At 40.0% G+C, this 12,441-nt stretch overlaps 1 protein-coding gene across 6 annotated transcripts in view; it reads left to right on the top strand.

Moving 5' to 3' along the window:
- The window catches only part of PPARG (peroxisome proliferator activated receptor gamma), a 137,745-nt gene that overhangs the window by 81,912 nt on the left and 43,392 nt on the right, over nt 1-12,441 (top strand). For all 6 annotated transcript variants that reach the window (XM_032650112.1, XM_032650115.1, XM_032650114.1 and 3 more), the window contains 2 exons: nt 5,156-5,383; nt 6,764-6,933. In XM_032650112.1, the coding sequence (XP_032506003.1) occupies nt 5,164-5,383; nt 6,764-6,933 (390 nt within the window). In that variant the 5' untranslated portion in view covers nt 5,156-5,163. The remainder of the gene's footprint in view (nt 1-5,155; nt 5,384-6,763; nt 6,934-12,441) is intronic.

Below are 12,441 nucleotides of genomic sequence, written 5' to 3'. Positions count from 1 at the left end.
TATGCTGGATGCTTTACATGTATTATTTAACTGAATCTTCACAGCAACTCTGTGAGGTCGGCAGTATGATTATTTACAGATGGGGATAATTAGGGGTAAAGAGATCACAAAATTGACAAGAAAGAGGTCAGGATTCAAACCCAGGGCTTCTAACTCGCTACTAGCTCTCCATCTTCAGTTGTTAATGTTCAGAACAGCAACCTGCAACGAACAAACAAACAAATAAAATACACACATCTGTATTTATTACGTAAAGACTTGGACAGATACGACGCTCACTTTATGAGACTGTTCCCTAAACCTTTTGATGAATTCGGAGTTTATTACTTATGTTAGAAACAAATTCTACTACCAATTTCTTTATTCTAATTTGTCAACCAGTAAATGGCTCCTTGCATGAGACATTTTTCCTTCATAAATTTGATGTCATTCCTGTGTGTTAGTTAAGACCGAAAAGTCTGGATCTGTGAAAATTGGTATAGATTAAAAAGTCCCCTTTTCAACGTATTTACACATGGTAACGACTTCGTAATGCAGTGCGGAGGATGCTAGGGGTGAAAGACAGAGAACCTGGACTCTCGTGGACTCGGCCTCTTCCCCTGAGCTCCTGAGCACATCACTTTGCCTGGTTTTCTTCAACTGCCAGATGGGGAGCTTAGATTATCTCCAAAACGCCCTTTCTGCTCTGACATTTCAGAGTGATTTTTGTCTCTGGATATCGGCTCTTGTAACGGGAGAGGAATTAGGAAATTCACAGGTCAGTTCGCACTGCAAAGTGATTTGAATAGATCAATAAGGAGGGGCTGGATGAATAATATTTATGAGTACCATGACCTTGAACTGAAACAAATGAGAAGAGATTGAAAAAACTTGGTGATTAAGTGTCTTTCTAAGGTCACTTCCAACAGGGCTACTAAGTTTTAGACATGTAGGAAAGAAAGGCTCTTTCCTGCACCCACTCTTGTTCAGCTTAACATGTTTCTCCAATGAAGCTTCCATTTGAAAATTACCCTTCATAGTGCATCCCCAGCCCCCTGTACCTGGCACATCATAGGTGTTCAGCGAAGCTTCGTCGAAATTAATTGTTATTTAATATGGAACTAGAAGATCAGGAAGAGATTTGTTTTTCTAATCAGTATTAAGTTTAGAAAGTCACGTGTGCAGGCTGTGGAGTTTTAGACCATCTGGGTTCATAACCTAGCTGGACTCCTTAGTAGCTGGGTGGTTTTAGGCAAGTTATTTCCATAACTGTGCCTCAGTTTCCTCTCCTTTAAGGGGAGTTATAAGTGTACCTACCTCATGGGGCCATTGTGAGCATTCAGTGAGACAGTCCAAGCATTGTATTTGGTATAATACTTAGCAGAGATTTAGGGTTCTATTAATATTAGCTGATGTCTTTATTAAGGAGGTGCAGCATTTCCCTAGACATTCTAGTAGAAGTTTTTCTTTTCATTTCATAAGGGACAACATAGAACCCCAAAAGTAAACTGTATAGTTCTAGTGCTTGATTTTTATCATTTAACATCTTTTCTGACCCACTTCCATACTCCCGAATAATGATGCCTCTCAGATGAGAGAAGTTGCTGTGTTTTTGCATGATACGTCTTTTTGTTTGAACTACATTATACTTTGGCGTGTTGCGAAGTCTGCTCATTGAGTATCGTAGAGTTTAAAGCCAAGGTGAAGGTCTGAGGTAAATGGCACACGACTACGTCCTTCCCCACAGTGTCTGCCTCAAGACTCCTGCCTGCTTGAAACACACCAAAGGCTGTGAAATTAGTGATGTGCCTGATGTAATGCACTTCTCTCACCCACCTGGAAAGTTAAGACATTGTTACTTATCCCTGAGAAGGACTGTCGTCCATGCAAGCTTTTTGTTCATTTGTTCTTTCATGAGTAATTGCATGGAGTCACGAAAAACACCTACTCAACTTACAGCTTGGCAGAAACAGTAGCTTATGTTTTCTGAAGACAAAATTAGAAGCAGGCTCCCTGGACCCCATCTTTAAGTCAAAATAAAATGTCTAGGAAACCACTGTGCCTCCCAGTAACCACGGCCCCTGTGGAGTAATATTGTTTAGGTCAAGATGTCCCAGAGTAAGAGGACAAGGAGAAGGGAAAGAGGGGAAGGAAAGTGTGTACTGGGATAATTTGTTTTCACAGAGATGAAGAGGCAAATGGTTTTTCTTTCTTCCTTTGTCCTTTCTATGTAGAGGAAAAGTTTACAGTACCCTAATCTTCCTCCTGCAATTATCAGAAGAGAAGAACTGAGTATACGTTGTTGAGAGGAGGAGTTACAGCTTAAACTGTACTTTATTTATGATATTGAAGATTACATCTTTTCTGGGGAGCTTAAGTCTTAGCAAAACTAAACCACTGAGAAAGTATCTTTATTTTTTCCATTTTCACAGAAAAATGAATACTTGTTCTTTCCTTCCCTATAAAATATGATCATTCAGTTGGCAAGCGTTTAGTAAACAACAACTATGCATAAGGTCTAAAAGGAAAACAGAATAATAAGACCCTGTCCTTTGCTCCAGAACTGGAAATCTAACAGCGGAGATACTTATCCAAATAATTATACCAGAGGGAAAGAGAGGTACTCAGTGCTGTGGGAACACGGAGAATGGAGAGTGTTTTTAAGTTGGAGAATTCGTGGAAGGTTTCATGGAGAGAGTAGCATTTGGACCAGTGTGGGATTCCCCACTACCGTGGGAAAGACAGACGGGAGTTTTGACGGGTGGTGCTGAGGGACAGGAGGAGGGTGAACAGCTTCAGGAAGCAGCATGAACAGACATGAGCGGACTAGACGGTGCAGAGTGTCTGCCCTGGGCACACCGTGGGATGCGCCCAGGCACAGCACTGATGAGAATGGGGGTGAGGTCTGGGATCCCGAGTGGAAAATGACACTGAAAAAGTAAGGCAGACTGTCAGGGAGGGCCTTGAATGCCACGCAGAGACTTTTCAATTTATGATGTAGGTCAGTGCTTCCCCTGCTTTTCCACCAAAAATTGCCCTTAGTAGAAGAGGACAACAAAGTCGGCGTTCTCGGGGGAGGAGGGGAGGGATGAATAGGTAGAGCACGGCGGGTGTTTAGAGCAGTGAAACCATCCTGTGTGCTACTGTGATGGTGGATGCTTGACATTACGCATTTGTCAAAACCATAGAATGAACAACACAGAGAATGGATTCTACTGTAAACTGTGCGTTTTAGTTCATCATAATGTATCACTGTTGGTTCATCAGTTTTGTCAACAAGCATACCACACTAATACGAGTGTTAATAATAGGGGAGATGCACGTTAATAATAGGGGAAACTGTGTGTTTCAGGGTTTGCGGGGGAGGGAGAAAGGGAAAAGGGTATATGAGAACTTTGTAGTTTCTGCTCAATTTTTTTTTTTTTTTTTTTTTGCGGTACGCGGGCCTCTAACCGTTGTGGCCTGCTCCCGCTGCGGAGCACAGGCTCCAGACGCGCAGGCCCAGTGCCCATGGCCCACACGCCTAGCCGCTCGGTGGCATGTGGGATCTTCCCGGACCGGGGCACGAACGCGTGCCCCCTGAATCGGCAGACGGACGCCCAACCACTGCGCCACCAGGGAAGCCCTCTGCTCAATTTTTAAGTAAACCTAAAGCTGCTTTTTAAAATAGTCTATTCTTTTTTAAAAATAGCGTTCTTGGGCTTCCCTGGTGGCGCAGTGGTTGAGAGTCCGCCTGCTAATGCAGGGGACGTGGGTTCGTGCCCCGGTCCGGGAAGATCCCACATGCCGCGGAGTGGCCAGTGAGCCATGGCCGCTGAGCCTGCGCGTCCGGAGCCTGTGCTCCGTAACGGGAGAGACCACGGCAGTGAGAGGCCTGCGTACCGCAAAAAAAAAAAAAAAAAAAAAAAAAGAAAATATAAAAATAGCGTTCTTTTAGCCATGAAATGTACTACAAGTATAAAGTTTTTTTAGGAGTTTCATAGTATATCTTTAAAATCACGTGAATTTTTTGCTCTGTTTATTTACACATAAATAACTATTTTCTCATTAAAATTTTCCCTGAAACTTTTCAATAAAAGACATGATCCCTAGGGATATGATTCCTGTGTTGAGAAGCCTGACATTGGTTGGCAGGCAGTCACTGAAGTCATATGTTAAAAGTGAAACAAAAATAAACCAGTAAAATGATGAGCAGACAATTTTTCTTGCAACCCAGACGTTTTTTGCATCCTTATTTTCATTTCCCAGTATTCATACAGAAGCATATACACTAACTTTAACTCAGTCAACCTTTACTTTGTCTACAGAAGAACTTTGCAATAGGCATGATGAGAAATAGTTGATGAACCTACTTTTGTGGATATTGCAGTTGAGACAAGAGAGGTGTATTTTGATAGGAAAGTAATATATACTAAGAAAAATGGATAATGAAATAGAAAATAAGCATGCTGAGGAGATGGGCAAAGTAAATGGAGTGACGTGGGTCAGGTAGGTTTAGATGAAATTTGTTCAATGGCTGCCCCTGCCATTAGGAGCACACACTTTTTTCTGGATGTCATTGAGACCCCGTATGACCTTTAAGCTATCACCAGTGTAGTGTTTGTACTGTAACACAGATAACTTCAAGTTGTTTGGGTACTTATTCATGTAGATATTCAGACGTGTAAACCAAACCGTGCCTGATGCGTCCTCTTGGAACCACTGAAGCACATTCACAGCCCTAGCCTCCTTATTTGTGTTTTCAAGGCGCTTTGTTTTTCTTATGAAGACCACAGCTGGAATCTTTAACCTCTTGCAAGAGTCAGCCTTTGAGAGCTACATTCTTTAGCTCTCTGCTAGCTGGGAAAAAACACGAGGCCCATTCCCAGATACCCTTAGGAAAGCCATCCTGCTCTGAAGAGAGCAGGGCTGTTTCTAGGACATTGATGTGGGTATGCCGTACACGTGACACTATTAGAGGGTCCTCAACTGTGACGTCCAGGTAAGGGGTGACTTCCCTCCATTAGTTCAACAGCCTGGACGGCACTAAGAAGGCGGCTGTGTTCCCTGCTCTCCTCATGATCACCTAGGTGACATCACTTGACCCAAGACTCTTTCTGTTCCCTTTCTGTGGATCTTTACAGGATGGCACTGTCCTCCAGGACTAACGTCATACCTATTCTTTTCTCCATTTCAGAAATTACCATGGTGGACACAGAGATGCCGTTTTGGCCCACCAACTTTGGGATCAGCTCCGTGGATCTTTCTGTGATGGACGACCACTCCCACTCCTTTGACATCAAGCCCTTCACCACCGTTGATTTCTCCAGCATTTCCGCTCCACACTATGAAGACATTCCGTTCCCAAGAGCTGACCCAATGGTTGCGGATTATAAGTATGACCTGAAACTCCAAGAGTACCAAAGTATGCGGTTTATTTCACTTTTCAGACTGCTGAGACTAGAATTGGATTAATACCTCACTCACACTGGGGTAAATGCTCCAGAGACTAAAGCCTATAGTGAAGCCATTTACCGTTCATTTATTCACCCATTGATCCGTGAAATAGTGGGCATTTATAATTGACCAAAAAGGAAGGTAGTGTGTGAACACGTCATCATCTTTCTCCGCCCCCACCCCCACCCTTCCTGCCTGCTTCCCTTCTCTCTTTCTTTTTTTCTTCCCTTCTCAGGGACATTTTCCAGCCTGATTACCTTGCCAGGTGCATCTCAGGCTAAGAGTCCATCCCCCCCACACTTTGAATTCTTTTTTCCACTTGTAAGTAGATAAGGAACATTTTGTCACTTTTTATAACTTATCTCTAAATCACTGTTGCATCTTTACTAATTCTGCAGTTTGAACAGCTTCCAGTGAAACCTATTTTTCAGCACAAATTTAAATGTTGACGTTGTAGGCTATTGATAAATCTCCATGCCATTAACGCAATTCACATCAAGCCATCAGACTCGAGAAAAACTAAAGCTGCACTTTTCAAGGTTAAATTTCTATGATGCTCTTTCCTTGATTTTTATCTCTTTGCTGATATGCTGTTTTTCCAGAGCCACCACCATGTAACTGCAGCCATTACTTGACAATAAGTAAGAACTTCCTGTAGTTCTAGTTTTCTTTTTTTAAGATAAATGATAGACTTGGTTATATTTATATGTGTGGCTTTCAGTTGGAGCCTGATATGAAAATTTAACAGGCCTGATCCTGACCAACGGAAAGATAGTGCTTGCTTTCCATAGGGCCTCTCTCTATCAGAGATCATTTTACAAACCATCTTTTCTGACTCAACATTGACGGGAACCTGCTCTCTTATTTTTCATGTACCTTCAAACTGGGCTTACCATACCTTTTCATGGCAATGTTCCTTCTGTTTCCTTTACAAGAGTGGTTTTAAAACACTTCTAAAATGCAACACTTAAATTAAAATGTATAATTTAATATTGTCACGAGTGCCAAATACAGCACATTATGTAGCAAAGTAACCTTAATGATCTCTAATACCATATGTTGCCTGTTAGAGCTTTAGTATTACGAGGTATTGGACGGTCATAGAACCACAAAGTTAAAAGTTAACCACAAAGTTAACGCCATTTTTTTTCACAGGTGGGGCTAGAGGTGTTGCGACTTGCCTGTGATTACAAAGCCTACTTTTTCCTGTGTATTTTTCACGTTCCATAGTGCATCTAACTTAAATAATAAAATAATGGCACCAAGGTGTACTATAGTGACTTCCCTGTTGCTTGTCGAGCATTGTTTTTCACGTGATAATTACCTGCTCATGTTTTTCTATACACAGGTGCAATCAAAGTGGAGCCTGCATCCCCACCTTACTATTCTGAAAAGACTCAGCTGTACAATAAGCCTCACGAAGAGCCTTCCAACTCCCTCATGGCAATTGAATGCCGTGTCTGTGGGGATAAAGCTTCAGGGTTCCACTATGGAGTTCATGCTTGTGAAGGATGCAAGGTAAAAAAAACCATTTTTTCTTTTTTGAAATAATTTGCTGAAAATGTACCTATTATTTCATTTCCTGTTGCAAACAGATGGCAAAGAACTGAGATAACATTGTCAAGCTTTTACATATTTTTGGCAAAACCCATTCTTCAAATGGTATAATGCTTGAAAACCTAAGAAAATTGTTCAAAGCAAGGCTACTTTGCCTCACTTCCCCTTTTCCAAATTGGTCCTGTGCAGCACCATCTAATTTGAACCTTGCATTTTGCAGATTTAAAAAAAAAAAAAAAAAAGTCACTTGTTCAAGGTATCATGGAAAGACAGTGATGAGCTGACCCAGACTGGTACCCGGATTTCCTGAATATTCTATATTGTTTTGCGCTATACCATGGAATATTCTGTATATGTAGGACCTGATGGATAGATAGATAGATAGATAGGTAGGTAGGTAGGTAGATAGATAGATAGATAGATAGATAGATAGATAATCTTCATTTGAGCCTTAGAACGGTCCTATAAAGATAAGCTTATGTATGGCCACTTTACAGGTGTAGAAATCATGAATCAGTGAGACTTGCCCATGGTCATCCATCAGTAAGTGGCAGAGCCAGGACCAGAACATATATCTTATGACTCCTAAACCAGTACTCTGTGCTTTCTTGTTCCAGCATCAGTTTGAGCTATGTGTTAGGAGCAGGCAAAGCGATGTAACTGTTTTGGAAAGGAGGTACTCTTTCTCCTCATCTCTTTTCTTTGTGAAAAAGGGTATTTTGGAAAGTTCATTTAGTAATATTCTGCCCAATTATTAAGAAAATGTTAATCTACTCATATTTTATTTTATTTTTATTTTTTTAATTTAATTAATTAATTTGGCTGCGTTGTGTCTTCGTTGCTGTGCGCGGGCTTTCTTTAGTCGTGGTGAGTGGGGGCTGCTCTTCGTTGCATTGCGTGGGCTTCTCACTGCGGTGGCTTCTCTTGTTGCGGAGCACAGGGCTCTAGGGGCGCAGACTTCAGTAGTTGTGGCACGCAAACTCAGTAATTGTGGCTCATGGGCTCTAGAGCGCAGGCTCCGTCGTTGTGGCGCACGGGCTTAGCTGCTCCACGGCATGTGGGATCTTCCCGGACCAGGGCTCGAACCTGTGTCCTCTGCATTGGCAGGCGGATTCTTAACCACTGCGCCACCGGGGAAGTCCCTCTACTCATATTTTAAAATGTAGTTCGTATTTTTAAAGAATTAATTCTAATAGGCTCAATGAATAAAATAGTAATCGAATAGTACTTATTATATACTCCAGGGCTCAGAATAAATTGTTCATAAATACTTACCTTATAAAATAACGCTGCTTATAAAAGGTAAGATCAGATTCAATCGTCAGTTGGGCTTTTTTGTTCAGAATAAAGATATATGACAGCAGTTAGGTAGGTGTTAGAATATCTGGGTTCCTAACTGGACCATGGGCCAAAAAAGGAAGTTAATATTTATTGAATTTCTACTATGTGCCAGATATTGTGCAAGATGCTTTTGCATATTATCATTTTTAAACCATATTCTGTCTAAGTTTTCAGTTCTATAAAATGAGGGTGTTGAATTAGATGATCTCTAAAACCTCTTCAGTCCAATAGTTTATTACTCCAAAGGCAATTTAATAAAGTGAAAGAGACAAGCTAGTGGTCACCTGGCCACTTGCCCAAGGTCCCTAACCAATCACATGAGCACTTCAGCCTTCAGACACCTCATGTGTAAAACAGCTTGGTTAGATTAGCTCCCCAAGGGCTTCTTATTCATCTCTAAGTTCTAAAATTCCAAAATGACTCCTTGAAATACTACTGGCAAGAGATGGCTTTCGTTTAAAACATGAAAACCCATTCATTCTGTGATTGAAACCAAACTACAATATCTGTGATCTTATATGAAATCATTATCTTCCCAAGGAGTAGTGATAACATGTCATTTGAGTTAGATTTATATAATTTTGAGGAAATAGTGGCTAAATTCTGAGAAATACCCAAAGAAATCATTTACTTTTGGTCATCTTGGTAATTTATGCTGATAAATAAATAAAAGTATGGTTGGCTAAGTTTCCACAGTAAATTATTATGTTTATGGGCTGGTAAAACACTTAGAAAACTAGAGGGCTTAAGCAAATAGTTTCACTGGGATTCTGTCCATCAGATATTTGTAGAGAGGTTTTTTTTTTCTTTCCGAAATTTTTTTTTTAAATTTTATTTTTTTATACAGTAGGTTCTTATTAGTCATCAGTTTTATACACATCAGTGTGTACATGTCAATCCCAATCGCCCAATTCATCACACCAACAACAACCACCCCCGGGGCTTCCCCCCTTAATGTCCATACGTTTGTTCTCTACATCTGTGTCTCAACTTCTGCCCTGCAAACCGGTTCATCTGTACCATTTTTCTAGGTTCCACCTACATGCGTTAATATACGATATTTGTTTTTCTCTTTCTGACTTACTTCACTCTGTATGACAGTCTCTAGATCCATCCACGTCTCAACAAATGACCCAATTTCGTTCCTTTTTATGGCTGAGTAATATTCCACTGTATATATGTACCACATCTACTTTATCCGTTCATCTGTCGATGGGCATTTAGGTTGCTTCCATGTCCTGGTTATTGTAAATAGTGCTGCAGTGAACATTGGGGTGCATGTGTCTTTTTGAATTATGGTTTTCTCTGGGTATATGCCCAGTAGTGGAATTGCTGGATCATATGGCAATTCTATTTGTAGATTTTTAAGGAACCTCCATACTGTTCTCCATAGTGGCTGTATCAATTGACATTCCCACCAACAGAGCAAGAGGGTTCCCTTTTCTCCACACCCTCTCCAGCATTTGTTGTTTGTAGATTTTCTGATGATGCCCATTCTAACTGGTGTGAGGTGATACCTCATTGTAGTTTTGATTTGCATTTCTCTAATAATTAGTGATGTTGAGAAGCTTTTCATGTTCTTCTTGGCCATCTGTATGTCTTCTTTGGAGAAATGTCTATTTAGGTCTTCTGCCCATTTTTGGATTGGGTTGTTTGTTTCTTTAATATTGAGCTGCATGAACTGTTTATATATTGGGGAGATTAATCCTTTGTCTGTTGATTTGTTTGCAAATATTTTCTCCCATTCTGAGGGTTGTCTTTTCGTCTTGTTTATGGTTTCCTTTGCTGTGCAAAAGCTTTTAAGTTTCATTAGGTCCCATTTGTTTATTTTTGGTTTTATTTCCATTACTCTATGAGGTGGATCAAAAAAGATCTTGCTGTGATTTATGTCAAAGAGTGTTCTTCCTATGCTTTCCTCTAAGAGTTGTATAGTGTCTGGTCTTACATTTAGGTCTTGAATTCATTTTGAGGTTCTTTTTGTGTATGGTGTTAGGGAGTGTTCTGATTTCATTCTTTTACGTGTAGCTGTCCAGTTTTCCCAGCACCCTTTATTGAAGAGACTGTCTTTTCTCCATTGTTTATCCTTGCCTCCTTTGTCATAGATTAATTGACCATAGGTGCGTGGGTTTATCTCTGGGCTATCTTGTTCCATTGATTTATGTTTCTGTTTTTGTGCCAGTACCATATTGTCTTGATTACTGTAGCGTTGTAGTATAGTCTGAAGTCAGGGAGTCTGATTCTTCCAGCTGTGTTTTTTATCCCTCAAGACTGCTATGGCTATTCAGGGTCTTTTGAGTCTCCATACAAATTTTAAGATTTTTTGTTCTAGTTCTGTAAAAAATGCCATTGGTAATTTGATAGGGAATGCATTGAATCTGTAGATTGCTTTGGGTAGTATAGTCATTTTCACAATATTGATCCTTCCAATCCAAGAACATGGTATATCTCTCCATCTCTTGGTACCATCTTTAATTTCTTTCATTCGTGTCTTATAGTTTTCTGCATACAGGTTTTTTGTCTCCCTAGGTAAGTTTATTCCTAGGTATTTTATTCTTTTTGTTGCAGTCGTATAAGGGAGTGTTTCCTTAATCTCTCTTTCATATTTTTCATCATTAGTGTATAGGAATGCAAGAGATTTCTGTGTATTAATTTTGTATCCTGCAACTTTACCAAATTCATTGATTAGCTCTAGTAGTTTTCTGGTGGCATTTTTAGGGTTCTCTATGTATAGTATCATGTCATCTGCAAACAGTGACAGTTTTACTTTTTCTTTTCCAATTTGTGTTCCTTTTATTTCTTTTTCTTCTCTGATTGCCATGGCTAGGACTTCCAAAACTATGTTGAATAATAGTGGTGAGAGTGGACATCCTTGTCTTGTTCCTGATCTTAGAGGAAATGCTTTCAGTTTTTCACCATTGAGAATGTTGCTTGCTGTGGGTTTGTCATATATGGCCTTCATTATGTTGAGGTAGGTTCCCTCTTTGCCCACTTTCTGGAGAGTTTTTATCATAACTCTCCAGAGTTATGGAGCAGGCAGGAATGGGTGTCAAAAGCTTTTTCTGCATCTATTGAGATGATCATATGGTTTTTCTCCTTCAGTGTTAATATGGTGTATCACATTGACTGATTGGCATGTATTGAAGAATCCTTGCATCCCTGGGATAAATCCCACTCGATCATGGTGTATGATCCTTTTAATGTGTTGTTGGATTCTGTTTGCTAGTATTTTGTTGAGGATTTTTGCATCTGTGTTCACGAGTGATATTGGTCTGTAATTTTCTTTTTTTGTAGTACCTTTGTCTGATTTTGGTATCAGGGTGATGGTGGCCTCATAGAATGAGTTTGGGAGTGTTCCTTCCTCCGCAGTTTTTTGGAAGAGTTTGAGAAGGATGGGCATTAGTTCTTCTCTAAATGTTTGGTAGAATTCACCTGTGAAGCCATCTGGTCCTAGACTTTTGTTTGTTGGAAGATTTTTAATCACAGTTTCAATTTCATTACTTGTGATTTGTCTCTTCATATTTTCTATTTCTTCCAGGTTCAGTCTTGGAAGGTTATACCTTCAAAGAATTTGTCCATTTCTTCCAGGTTGTCCATTTTATTGGCATAGGGTTGCTTGTAGTATTCTCTTAGGATGCTTTGTATTTCTGTGGTGTCTGTTGTAACTTCTCCTTTTTCATTTCTAATTTTATCGATTTGAGTCCTCTCCCTCTTTTTCTTGATGAGTCTGGCTAATGGTTCATCAATTTTGTTTATCTTCTCAAAGAACCAGCTTTTAGTTTTATTGATCTTTGCTATTGTTTTCTTTGTTTCTATTTCATTTGTTTCTGCTCTGATCTTTATGGTTTCTTTCCTTCTGCCAACTTTGGGTTCTGTTTGTTCTTCTTTCTCTAGTTCCTTCAGGTGTAAGGTTAGATTGTTTACGTGAGATGTTTCTTGTTTCTTGAGGTAGGCTTGTACAGCTGTAAACTTCCCTCTTAGAACTGCTCTTGCTGCATCCCATAGGTTTCGGATCATCGTGTTTTCATTGTCATTTGTCTCTAGGTATTTTTTGATTTCCTCTTTGATTTCTTCAGCGATCTCTTGGTTATTTAGTAACGTATTGTTTCGCCTCCATGTGTTTGTGCTTTT

The sequence above is a fragment of the Phocoena sinus genome, chromosome 11, assembly GCF_008692025.1.
Source record: "Phocoena sinus isolate mPhoSin1 chromosome 11, mPhoSin1.pri, whole genome shotgun sequence".
In the NCBI taxonomy this organism is placed as follows: Eukaryota; Metazoa; Chordata; class Mammalia; order Artiodactyla; family Phocoenidae; genus Phocoena; species Phocoena sinus.
Note: the sequence above shows the minus strand (reverse complement) of the source record. Positions and strands in the feature narration are given on the sequence as shown.